We start from the raw sequence: 13,728 nt of genomic DNA on the forward strand, positions 1-13,728 counted from the left end.
AAAAAAGCATTTACTGTGCACACAAGCCTGAATTTTTCACATCAAATTAATTTTTTTTTTAAATTAAAAAAAAATTTACTGGGCATTTTCAAATCAAATTACATTTTTTTCATTTAAAAAAAACATTTACTGGGCATTTTCACATCAAATTACATTTTTTTAAATTAAAAAAACATTTACTTTGCACACAAGCCTGAATTTTTCACATCAAATTAATTTTTTTAATTAAAAAAACAGTTACTGGGCATTTTCACATCAAATTACATTTTTTTTTATTAAAAAAAACATTTACTGTGCACACAAGCCTGAATTTTTCACATCAAATTACATTTAAAAAAAAAAAACCATTTACTGGGCATTTTCACATCAAATTACATTTTTTTAATTGAAAAAAAAAAACATTTACTGGGCTCACGAGCTTGAATTTTCACATGAAATTACATTTTTTTCGTAAAAAAAATGGAAAAACCAACGTCTCGGATCCAATGAGCGTCGTTGCCGCCCTCGGCCCCTCCCACCCGTCCAACCTGGCTTCGCACGCGCAACCCATCCGGAGTCAGAGCGCCGCTGCTCGTCCGCACCCGCGCAGCGCCGCCGCCGCCGCAAACGCGAGGGGTAGCCCCCCCCCCTCCCCTCCTCCCCGCTGACCCCCCCCCCCCAGCGAGTCGACCGTCCTCAGCGACGCGTTTTCACGGATAACCGGGAGCTTGCTAACACCCCCCCCCGCCCCCCCGCCGCCGCCCCCCACTCCGCCTCGTCACCCTCTTCCGCATTTTTCGCACCCCCCCCCCTCCATCCTCCATCGCGGACTTTTTTGGGAAGTACACGCCGCCGAGAGCGAGCCTCCGTCCGGACGCGGAGCTCCGGAGTGGCCGCGGTCCCCCCCCCCCCCCCCCCGAGAACTGGCCCGCAAATCACACAACGACGTGCCGCATGGTGGGAATCTCCGAGTCGTTCCAGTGTAAGTCCCTTTATTCTTTGTTGTTATTATTATTATTTGTATTCATCACGCTGCCACCACATGATGCCAATTTGATGTGTGGGGAAAAAAATCATTTCGGGAATTTATGGAAGCGATTTTGTGTGCATTTTAGTGCGTTTCACCAAGAATTAGACGTCACCTAGCTTGCGTGCACCTACACGTGACGTTCATTTCTGATGCATTTTCAGAGCAAATTCATATCATTTCCCCTTCATTTATGATGATGATTGTTGTTGTTGTTGTCGTGGCGAGATCCACGCTCGTGGCTGCGTGGGCTGCCTCTCAATTTGTGTGTGTGGGGGGGGTAACAGTGCAACGGGCTTGGACTCCAGTTTGGCAGGTTGCTGTCACGCAGACGGTGTTGTTGCTCATTGGGCTCTCGGCAGAACTTGGACAAAATGGTGACATTTTTGCACTGTGCGTTTTTTTTTTTTTTTTTTTTATTTTTTTAATTTGAAATTTTATTTTTACATTTTTTAATCATCAATAACTGGGTATTCTTTTTTTTTTCCTGCGGGGCAGGCTATTAACTGAAGTGATGCGTTTGGAAAAGTGGGAATTATGGAAAGATAAAGAATGCAGGTTATTTCTGTGTGTGTGTGTTTTGTGTGTGTGTGTGTGTGTGTGTGCACGCTGTATAAACAAGCTAGCTTGCGTTGGTCCCCCCCCGAACCCCCCCACGCCCTGCAGCATCCGCCGCTAGCATCTGCCCGTATGCCAAGCCCCCTCCGCACACCTGGCACAAAAAGCCCACCAGACCACCCAAAGCCCCGCCCCTGTTATTGGGCCACGAGGTCAAACGCATCAGGGCGTCGCACGCGCACGCACGCACGCGGCCTTGCCAAAACGTGTTGTGGCTGCGCCGTCGGAGGGGGAGTCGAGCGCCGTTCTGGCGACGCGGGGAACAGATTGTTTCTCTTTCGGTGACTTCCTGTGGGCCAAACGGCGAATTCCAACATGTTTTTTTTTTTTTTGTTTTTTTTTTTGGGGGGGGGGGGACGGGACAAAATATGACTGGAAATATCGGAACTGTAAAAAAAAAAATAAAAAATACACGTTTAAGCGGCAGATATTGTCAGTTAGCATCGTCACTCCATTAAAAAAATGTAATTTTCTACTCGTAGCTTTGTTTGTATACGTCGATATCGCCCCATTTTGGACGCCGTTAAGGCAACGTATTTTATGTAACTATTTATTAGACGGTGGGGTGGGCGGTGTCCCATTACTTTTGCCATCTGTCAATATGTAATCATATGATTCCAGCTGTGTGAAACACTACAAGGAAAAGACTGACATTGTTTAATAGGACCGTGTACCCCCCCCCCCCAAAAAAAAAAAAAAACTGTAGTAGTAGTTGAAAAATATCATTTTTATACGGGGGGGGGGGGTGAGCACTGTGGTTTCGGTGCGCATCCCCCACCCCCTTCCATTCTTTTTAATTGTAATTATTTTAATACATCATTTCTGCACGGGTTTCTGCGCAAATAGCCCGGACGGGCCGGGGGTTGGGGGGCTTCACGGAGCCCTCCCGGCGTCGCGCTATCGACGGAATCGACCGCGCGCCCGCGCGTCACGCCGTCGGATCGATAAGCCCCGCCGACGGTTATCGGCGAGAGGTCGGCGCTCGCCGCTGCTTATTGAATTTCATATGGCGTGAGAAACGGTGTTAAAGGACTGCGAGAGAGGGTGTGCGGGTTTCGTTATAGCGAGAAGCGTGCCCCCACCCCCACCCTCGCCCCCAAGACACAGCGCTACAAAGGGGATTTCATTGGCCCCGATTATCGGGTGGGAATTTATCCGCTGAGGGTTAGCGGCTAGCCTACGTCGCCGCGTGGAAAAATCAAACCCGACGATCAAATTTCCCGCGAGAAACGAGTCAGGTTGGGCAGCAACGTAGAGTACAACGTAGATTCTACTTGCACTTTGCACGCGCTATTAGCATGGACGCTATCTGTACAGCGTGCTCTGTTCAGTACATAGACACGTTAGATATAGTTTTGACGAAATACCGTAGACAGCACTTCGCTGCAGTTTTTTTTGCAGAGGATTGTGAGTATTGTTATTGTCTGTCAATATGAGTTCATACCACTTGTTGTGAAATACAAATTGTGCTATCCACGTCGATGCTCGCTTCATTATCTATGTTTTTTTTTCCCCCCATTACGTGTTACCATCAAGCTAGCAGACTTCTGCATTTTAGTAAAAGCCGCATCTCATTCTGTTTATGTTTAGTTTTTAAATTAGATTTCAACTCGGCGTGGCGATAAATAGCTTGGGCGTGGTCGGAAAAATGATTCACAACCCGCCGCTCGTTGCGAAGTTAGCTGTTAGCGTCGAGCGCCGGCAAGACAAAAAACAATCAGGTGAGCGATTTTTAGTCCAGATGCCAGTTTACATTTGTCATTTTTGGGGGGATTTTTCATGTAAGTACAGAACTGACACGAACCAACGAAGTAGAAGACGTCGACGTAGCGTACCCGCCATTTCGGTTTGGCGTCAGCTAACGCCGCCAATAAACATCACGACAGCAAAGTACTCAAAGTTCAGCGTTCGTTTCAACTCCCCAAAAATTGGTGACTCGCGCCAAGTCCGACCGGCGTCGCCTCACGTGACCCGACCCCCCCCCCCCCCCCCCCCCGCTGCGGTTAAGCGCATTTCAAGTTCTACCCTGTACAGTTTGAAACCTTTGCCCCCCAAAACAGATTTTTTTCCGATGGCCGCTGTCACCCAGGGAGCGAAAAAAAAAAAAAGAATAATCTCCATTTTTGTAGCATTTCTACGATTTGCGCACGGCAGCGCCGCCCCGCCCGTATCCCCCCCCCCCCCCCCCGGGCGCTCTCTACAGCCCGGGATTGAGTCGCTAATTAACTGTACTTTCTCGGACGCACGCACGCAGATGTCTGTCCTGTCTTTCTCTCGCGCTGTTTATTTTCCTGCCTCCATCTGGAGTCTGCTGATATTGTAATCGGCCTAATGCACATTGCCCCCCCCCCCCTCCCTTTTCTTATTCTCTTCTTATTCCTAAAAGATAAGCGGCTGGATGTGATTGTGTATTACCCCCCCCCCCCAAAAAGACGTTAAACAGCGTCACCCCCCCCCCCCACGTGACGTTAAAAAAGATGGCGGCAGTGTGGGAATGTTGCGTGCGTTTTGCGTGCGCATTTTTAAAAAAAAATAAAATAAAAAATTTGACGTGTTTTCCGCGCGTCGCAGCGAAAGTTGACGGACGGGAGAACGACGGGTAAAGACCTTTAAATTTTTGCAGTTATTTGGCGTATTTTTGTGTAAATTCATATTCACGAATTGGGCGGCGAGTCAGTGATGGCGTAGTGGTTACACGCGCCCCGACTTTTTGTGCGGGTTGCGTGGGATCGATTCCCGCTCGGTGATGGTGTCGATGTCTTGCCCCCCTGCGGCTGACTGGCGACCACTACAGGGCGTGGTCCGCCTTTCGCCCGAAGCTAGCTGGGATTGCCTCCGGCTTTCCCGCAACCCTTGTGAGGATGAGCAGCTTGGATAATGCATGGGTGGATGGATAAATTGCCGCTAGGTGCGATTGTTGTCCGTCTCCGTGTGCCCTGCGATTGGGCGGCGACCGGTTCAGGGTGTACCCCGCCTCCTGCCCGATGACAGCTGGGGGAGGGTTCGGCACTCCCCGTGACCCTCGTGAGGGTAAGCAGCCTGGATGATGAATGAATTGGGGCAAAAGAAAAATTGTTTTCTAAATGAGCCCATTTTTTTTTTGTCAACATTCATTAATTTTTAAATAATAAATGACATCCATCTGTTTTCTGAGCCGCTTATCCTCACGAGGTTTCCGGTGGAGCTGTCATCGGGCAGGAGGCGGGACACGCCCTGAACCGGTCGCCCGCCGATCGCAGGGCACACGGAGACGGAAAACAATCGCACTCGCAATCACACCTAGTGGCAATTTATCCATCCATTATCCAAGCCGCTCATCCTCACAAGGGTTGCGGCGGACCCTATCCCGGCTGCCGTCGGGCAGGAGGTGGGGTACGCCCTGAACCGGTTGCCGACACGTAGGGACGGACAGCAATCGCACCTAGTGGCAATTTATCCACCCATCCATGCATTATCCGAGCCGCTCATCCTCACAAGGGTTGCGGGAAAGCTGGAGGCTGTACCAGCAAGCTTCGCCAGTCGGTCGGTCGCAGGGTAGATAGTGGCAATTTGGAGCGTTTTATTAAATGGCATTTTCCGGTGGAAAAAAAAAAAAAGGAACAAAAAAATCACAAACCCTCCCCCTTTGAAAATATGTATCTTTACGCTGTAGTAACCATAGCAACCTCTCGTCGCACATGACGAAAATCCGCCCGTAAAAAAATGTCGAGCGTTTCACGCGGGCCCCGGCGCGATTCTTGTCGACTCATCGGACAAACAGCCTCCCGTCTGACAGACCGACAATTATTTCCACGGGGGGGGGGGGGGGGGGGCGCTACAGAAAGTTGTCGAAAGGGAAAAAGAGTGTTGCCGTTTTTTTTTTTTTTTTGGGAGGTTGGGGGGTAGACGCCGCCGACAGCGGCAGTCAATTTTCTCCCTATGCGGTCCAGAGTAAAAAGCCTCATTTTGTTTAACTTCTTTCTAAAGCAGCCCCACTTACGGATGATTGCGGTGTCGGGAAAAAAAAAGTGACATGTGACGCACCCCCCCCCCCCCCGTAGCATCCCCCCCCCCAAAAAAAAAACAATTTGACGTTAGTCGCTCTGCGGAAAAAATTGCTTCGGATTCGGTTGGGAACGGTTGCAGCGTGTGCTCGTTCGCAAGCCAACGGGAAATTCGCAACGTGCGAGGGGGGCTGTGGTGCCGTAGAACAATTTTATAATAGATGGCGCGGCTGGCGAGACCGCCCGTCAATCTGACGGGAATCAAATTAGCATTTTGACGCGGCGAAATGTGGATGTCGGGCGCAGGTGTTGTTATTTTTGTCCACTTTGGGGCCCCGTCCTCACGCGCCACACGATTCTGCGACTTTGAGTGTGTTTGACTTTAATAGGCGGGGCGGGGCGTGGCGCGGTCGGCCAATGAGAGTGTGGCAAGAGGTTGTCGGGAGGTCGGGTTAGCAGTTAGCGGCCGACGCGCTAACCGTTAGCCGGTCTGGGTGACGGGCAAATCGTCGCGGCTTCCGAATATTTGCAGTTGAGTTATTTGGTACTTTTTATCGTTTTAGTTTTATCGATACATTTTTCAAAATTTGATGAATGTGAGGAAAAATCTGTGCTTTTTTTTTTACGTGTAAAATCCTGCAAAATTCTTTGTACCGAGTTCACCCACTATGATTATTATTTACTATTTCAATGTATACACAAGTACTGTATTTTTTTTTAGCGCTAGTTTTTTTAACTTTACAGTACTTTTTTGGGGGGGGTAGAAGTTTAAAGGTACAACAAAAACCTGTTCGAATGTTTAAAACGTGGGTGTTCCCGATAATGGACTCGGGTTCGGGCATGCGCAGATTCCTCCAATGCGTAGAAGAAGAATTTACCTCCAGCGCTCGTTGTAGAAGAAGAAGAATCGTCCACGATTGCGCGTAGAAGAAGACAAAGCTACCTCGAGGGAGCGTAGAAGACAGCGCTAGTTGTTTTTGATGCGCAGATAGCAGGGAAAAACGACACGAATGCAAAATATATTTGAAAAATGTCCAGGCGTGGTCTGGTCATGCCCGCGGATGTAAAGGTGCGTGTGTGTTCTGTTTGTAATTATGAGTGTACCCCTTTAAGAGCGGAGGGGGGGCGGTGTCAGGTAAACGAGGAAGTAGAAGTAGGCCGAGAAACAGCGCGTGCTTCCGTCAGGCTGCGGTTCACCGCGATGGATCGGTTTTCATGTGCGCTGAGGCTGCGCGGCAGGTGCGCAATTGCGCAGTTGCGCAGCTCAGAGGGACCATTCGCCAAGGCTACACAAAATTGCCGACATCTTTCAATATTTATGTATTTCTATTCTTAACAAATTTAAGGTGTGTGATTTTTCGTGCTCGACCGTGTAGATTTGCGAGCGCGATGCGGCACAGGCGCCGCCGCGCCCGTCAAATCGCACTGACTGTGTTTTTGATGATATTAATGTTAAATATTTTGCATTAAAAAAAAAAAAAAACGGCCGCATGCGAAGGTCATCCTTTTTCGAGGTCGGCGAGTTTGAAAGAGTCGACCGTCTCCGGCGGATTTCGGCACAACTTCAGCGGTAACCCGACACGAAAACTGTACGGCGACGTACGGTCAGGCGCGGCTAACGTACCGCTAGGCCGAGTAACGAGCGAGTCACGTCCAATCTTCAACGATCGACCGCGAAGATCGCGATTATTTTTTTTTTTTTTTTTTGCCGCAAGCGAATCCCTCGACGTCCCTCGGAAGTCATTCCAACGGGACTCGCTAATCTTGACGCGCTCGCCACGTTTTACGCCGCTTCGCTTTAGCTACTTTCAGATTTAACGAGCCCCTTTTCACAGCCGCGTTTTGTTTTTATTTTATTCCATTTTTTTTTTTTGGCGCGCTCGCCGCAAAGATGACTCCCGCAGACGCACAATAAAGATTCGGGGGTAGATAGAGCGAGAGCGTAAATCCGCCCCCCCCCCCCTACCCCACCCTCGTTGGGCGCGGGAATCTTTTTGCAGATGTTTGGCTCGCTCGCCGATAATTTCTTGGCCATCTGCTCCCAGCACGAGCACCTATGTCTCTTTAGCAACATCTGCTTTACGCTAACCCCCCCCGCCGCCGCCGCCGCACCCCCGCACCGCTTAACTCCCGCTGCCTCACACGTGCTAACCATTAGCATGTCATAGCATTCAAAACGTGTAACACTCTTCGGTCTTTGACTCCCTTTTTTCGGGTTGTTTCCATAACTGCAAACAATTTAGCGGTTTCGCGCGTCGCCGCGGGAGGACGGCGGCTAGCGGCCCAGCGACGCTAGCCGTTAGCCGCTAGGGAGTTCCGATCCCGGCCGTTGAACCTGCGACGGCGCCAAACTGCGATGCGGGCCGAATGCAGTCGAAAACGTGCAACCCCCTTGACCGCGACTCTCCGGGTCTGGAAAGTCCAGTCCAGTCCGTCCCGAGCCACAAATTTCCAACCTTCAGGGGAAGAATCTGGTTTTCAATCTGTTACGACCACGAAAATGAAAAATTACCGTTGGCCATCGAAGGCGGGCTTCTTTAGCCGCTGTTAGTTTTTCGGTGTGTGAAAGTTAACGACACGGAATGGCTACGTCGAGTTTCGGTTCAGAACATGTCATGTCGTTATCCGAGCCGCTCATCCTCACGAGGGTTCTGGCAAAGCCGGAGCCTATCCCAGCAAGTTTGGGGCGAAAGGCGGGCTGGTCGCCAGTCGGTCGCAGGGCAGACCTTCAGTGATTCCTTTTCGGAACAATTTTCCAGAATTTTGTCCCGCCGAGTCGAAAACGGATCGTCGCTATCGCACCAGACAAATCATAATGAATAACAATAACTGATGTATTCTGTTTCCTCAAAGCGAGGCTTGCGGAGTTAAGAATTTCTTTTGGCGGCGTGTCGAGAGATTCTGCTAAGAAGACAACTGGCATCTGCGCCAAGATGAAATTATTTTTTCCAGCGTATCGTTTTTAAATATCAAAATATGCCTCAGCGGCACACAAAAGAGTCCCAAAACGCCACCGGAGCCACGGTCGGGAACCGAGCCAGAAAGCGGGCCGGCCGCAAAAAATAGCCGCCGGCGGTCTCCGCGCCGCCGACGGCCGGGGCGACAGGAACCGGGCCGGGCCGGGCCACACAATGGGCCTCAGGAGTCGGAGGAACCCAGATAGGAACCAGAAGAGGAACCTGGAACGGGAGAGGATGGGAAGCCCCCCCCCCCCCCCCCCCCCCCGGGGCGGGAACGCCGTCCCGCTCAGGATGTCGGCGTGCGCACGGCGTACAGGATGTTTTGGTTTATTTTGATTTTGGATTCTTTTTATGATTTTTTTTTTTGTTTTCGCGCCGCCGTCGCGGGTGACCCGTCCCGAGCGGGCAGGATGGTCGACGGCACCGGGAAGGGCGACCCCCGCCTCGTCCCGGCCAATCCGAGCGGACTTCCTCGGGGGGGGGGGGGGGGTCTCCTGGGAACGCTCAGAAAAACGGTCCGGCTGAGCGGGAAAAGAAAAATCCGCATTTTCACGCAGAACCCAGCGAAGCCCAGACGCTGCCCGCTTTCGTCAAGTCACGTTTTTTGGGGACATAAATCGGGCATATCGCATATAATCATCTTTGCGTGAGCTCAGATTGACGATATTGATAAATAGGTGTGTATATAAATGAGTAAATTTAGAGAAGTTTTACAATTTTAAATTGCAAAGAATTTCCGGGGGGAAAAAAGGATTACAATAAAATTGTTTACTGTTTCTTTTAATTATTTATATTATTTATTTCAGAAAAGAAAAATCATTATTATTATGTCAATATTCTCTATTTTAATAATACTAAACTTTGGGGAAAAGGTCCCCCCCCACCCAAAAAAAAAAAATGTTTGTGAGAAAAATGCAATTTCCATCAGAAGAAAAAATTGACTTTTACTTTTAACCATATATTTATAACATATTTTTGAGGAAAAAAATGTATAGTTGAGAAAAAAAAAGTTGCATATTGTGCTGTTGAATATTGGTTCTCAAATTAAAAAAAAAAAAAACGGCATATTTTGGGTCAAAGAGTAGAATTTCAAAAACTAAAGTCATACATTTTATTTTTTTCTTAAAAGGGAAAAGTCAACCAGATCAAATACAAAAAAATGTTTTTTGTTTTTTTTTTTGGTAACGATTTCACACTGCGACCGTTTTAATGTTAGCGCACGTTAGCTTGTCACCATTGACTTTCCGACTCGGCCTTAAGCGCCACGGACGGATTATAACGCAACGCGCGCACCCCAACCCCCCCACCCCCCCCACCCCCCAGCGTTGAGCTCGACGCGCGAGATCAACGGATTTGTCGACCAATTAGCCAGCCGGAGGGCGGCGAGTAGCGTAGCGCGGCCGCCGCCGATAGCGTCGCGGCGTTCCGCGGAGGAAAACGAGGAAGCGTCCAGATGGTCGGGGGACCCCGCAGCGCACGTCGGGGAGTCGTCGCTATTCTGCTCCCGTCGCAGCGTTTCGCCTATTTTGCGCGTCTTCGTCGGGCCGTGGCACATCTTGCGCGCACGGTAGCGGTCGGCGGTACGACGCCGTTTTATCGGTTAACCGGCCGGGCAGCCGACAGCGGGAGCGAAAATAAACGGGAAAACTACTACGTGGGAGAATGAAGTCGGATGTCCGTTAGCTTAAGTCGTAAAAAATGTCGTTTGGCACGCTAGCAATAAAAATCAAAGACTTCAATTGATTGCGGATTTGTTTGTTTGTTTGTTTTTTTCCCCAAAAATATTCACACATGACTCAGGCAGCTATGACATAAGTACAGTATAACGTACTTATTGTTCTCGGAAATATTTCACGCACAATCCAACCTCGGTTCTCGATCGCAATCCGTTCCAGAAGGCGGTCCGAGAAGCGATTTGTCCGAAAACCGAATCGATATTTCCCACGTCTGCGTAGAGAGGCTGCGTTATCCACAACAACAACGCGCGTCCTGGGTTAGCCGCTCGGGCCGCCCGCGCTAGCTCAACCGAAGCAAAAAAAAAATTCATTTGAAAACAGATTTTGTTCGAGAACCGAGTATTGACTGTATACCATCTTCATAGGAGAAATGTGCTATTTCCTTTTATTAAAAAAAAAATCCAGCAAGTCTGTGTATACTATACTGTACAATGTACTTTTTGTTGCCAAAGATCTTTTTTTTTTGTTTGTTTTTTATATCGCTATAATCTCATTTTTGTTTGCCAAGTGTCGGGTTTTGTTGCCGTCTTTGTCCGCGTTATTGTCGCGTCGACATTTGGGGAGGCTCCTCGCGCTCTCTCCGGCCCGGATTAGAGGCGATGGAACAGTCCGCCGAGGGTTTCTGTGAGGCCGGTCGGCTGGCGGTCGCCCCCGCGGCCTTTGTCTCGTAAACGGAGAGGACGCGCTAATTCCGCATTGTGATGCCGGCGGAGGCTGCGGCGAGACTCCAGAAGACGGCGAAAAAACGAGGCAGGGGAGGATGACGGGATGCGGTCGGGGATCAATAAGCGCGTCCATTAGTTTTCCGCCGAGCGCAGGCCGCACGGGCGAGCTTCTGGTTGCTCGGCAGCCGCGGTGGTTACGTGATAAAAGCACTTTATTCATTCATTCATTTCATTTTTAAAGCTCCCCTTCCATCAGAATCCTTTTTTTTTTTTCTTGTTTTTTTTTTTTTTTTTTACCCCAAGTTACAAAAGAAATCCGTGAGTCTCAAACTTTACAAATGCATCGCTGCATTCATAAATTTTCATGACCAAAGTATATTTATAATTTTTCACATCAAACGACACAATGTGGCTGTAAATGCGCGCCTCCCCTCGATGCTCCTAGACGCTAGCAGATGCCGCGCTACCGACCAATCGGAGCCAAGAAAGTTTTCACATGAAAATCGGGGAAGACGAGCGGTCCAATCAGAGCAAAGCATGTCACACGTTATGAGGAAGATGGCCGGGTGGGAAAAGGACATTCTGGGCATTTTCAGCTCAAATTATGTTTACAGACTGATTAAAAAAAAAGTGAAATATTGACATATTTTGGAGGCAAAACATAGCATAAATAGATGCGGCTACGTTTTATATTTCAATTTGGCTTTTTTCTGGTGTTTTCAATGCTGTAGTTACATTTTTTATGCCATAATATTGATTATTTGTCAATAGTTCCGTGGGAAAACGCCACATTTTTGTCTTCAGTTGCATTTTTAATGACAAAAGTCAGCATTATGTACACTAAAAAGACGTTTTAAAAATGAAAAAGCGGAGGTGCGATTTAGCGGGCGGGGGGGGGGGGGGGGTCGCGGGCAGCCGAAGCAAGGGCAGGAAAACGTCAGCGGAGCGAGAAAGTCTTCGGCGGCGGCGCGCAGATGGCGAGCTGTCAGCGCCCGAGCGTCCTGGCGCCCCCGCGCCCGCCCTTTGCAGCTCGCCGGCGCATCCACGCGGGCGCGGTCGATGCCCTCCGAGCTCGGGCGCCGCGCGTGCGTCCGACCGTCGCAGATGGCGCCGGCGCGCTCGGCTGCCGGCGCGCAGTTGGCATCGCCGGCCGCCGCGCCGCAACCCTCCCCCCCCCCCCCCTTCGGTGTACCTGCTGCCAGCTGTGCCCTCGAAACTCTGCGAACACCCCGAGCGTTGTCGTGCGCATATTTGCGGTCTGGTATTCGCAAATTTGCCGATTATGAGACCTCCATACAGTAAATTGCGGTGTATTACATATTTGGCGCCATCTGGTGGAAGCGTAAATTTGTTTTACGCTCAAATTCATGTTTTTCCACCTGCTTTTAAGATGTCCCATTTTTTTTGCCGGTCCTTTAATGCACCTCGTGCGCATCTATTTTTGCTTCCTTCCGTCATCATCGCTTTAAAAATGTGCTCGTGTTCCTTCCATAACATTAATTTTTGCGTGTAAATACCAAAAGATGAGTTTAATGACGTCAAAGTGTTGGTGCGAAGTGGTAACGCACCCATCTGTTTGATCGTGGTACTGCTATTATGCTATTACGCTAGTAGTAGCATACTTGCTAATACAATGAGCCTCATGTGAAGTTCATAATTTATCTGGCGAATACATAACCATATTTTCCGGCCTATGAGCCGCGACTTTTTTCACACGCTTTCAACCCCTGCGGTGATGCGGCTAATTTGTGCATTTTTTTTCTAACGGCCACAAGGGGGCACTCGAGCGGAAAAGGTAAGAGGGAGACCGGTGGAATATATATATATATAAGGAAGTGACTTTTACCGGCCATGTTAGTGCTGCGCCAGCGTTAGTGCCGTGCTAGCGCGTTGCTGCTGTGTTACTGGCACGTCTCAGTGATTTTTCATCGTTAGCATTAGCGCCGCCCTAGCGTTGAACTTTTTCTGTGTACCGTCTTTCTTTAACTATCTCGTGGGTTTCGGTGTGGGCGCTTGCGGAGGAAGTGACTTTTACCGGTCCGGCCCTGTCAGCGCTGCGCTGGCGTGTTACTGCCGTGTCCAGTCATTTTTACCAGTATGTTTGTTGTTTTTTTTTTTTTTTTTTTTTTTTTTTTTAACTGGCCCTGTTAGCGCGGCGCTAGGATTAGTGCGCACGGCGGTGCTAGCATTAGCGCACGGGGTGAACCGCTAACGGGCAACGGCACGCCGCATCTGTCCGGATTTGGAAAGTCGTGCCGCTGAGTAGTCGACGCAACGTTTTCATTCGATCGGCAGTCTGTTGCGGCGATGTCGTTTTTCGGGCATTCCCTCACGCGCCGGCGGCGTTTTGGCCGCCCCATCTGCGCGCGGGTATTTTGCCACTGTTTCCGAGCGTGCGCGGCGAAGGTCTGCGCCAGGCAAGCTGTTCGCTCGCTGGTTCTGGCGCCGGTCCAGAGAGAGTGGTGGCATCCATCTGTAGCTCCGCAGCGGTCCGCCGGGACGCCGCACGCGACCGCTTTGTTGTCGGCTTCGACGGCAAACTCTGCTTTTTTTTTTTTTTTTTCCATACATTTTGCTTTTTCGCTTTGTTTTGCCGTCATTTCAATTTTCGATTGCGCGACACCATTTTTCGCATTTACAGTTTTCCAAACACTTTTTTTGGGGGGGGGGGGGGTACGACAGATGGCGACGACAGACACGACACTCCCGCCCATTTCTTCGTTTCTTTATTTAGCGGCGAAAGGACGACTGATGTCGGAC

The 13,728-nt window shown here is 49.6% G+C and overlaps 1 protein-coding gene across 4 annotated transcripts in view; it reads left to right on the forward strand.

Annotated features, from left to right (window-relative positions):
* Window positions 1-891: 891 nt before the first annotated feature.
* The window catches only part of runx1t1 (RUNX1 partner transcriptional co-repressor 1), a 36,608-nt gene continuing 23,771 nt past the window's right edge, over window positions 892-13,728 (forward strand). Inside the window, exon 1 of one of the 4 annotated variants that reach the window (XM_061821470.1) lies at window positions 892-961. In XM_061821470.1, coding sequence (XP_061677454.1) covers window positions 934-961 — 28 coding nt within the window. In that variant the 5' untranslated portion in view covers window positions 892-933. Of the gene's footprint in view, window positions 962-3,274; window positions 3,346-13,728 lie in introns of those variants that run through there. The other 3 variants (XM_061821445.1, XM_061821462.1, XM_061821478.1) reach the window with 3 other exon arrangements.

Source organism: Syngnathoides biaculeatus, chromosome 1 (assembly GCF_019802595.1).
Source record: "Syngnathoides biaculeatus isolate LvHL_M chromosome 1, ASM1980259v1, whole genome shotgun sequence".
Classification (NCBI taxonomy): domain Eukaryota; kingdom Metazoa; phylum Chordata; class Actinopteri; order Syngnathiformes; family Syngnathidae; genus Syngnathoides; species Syngnathoides biaculeatus.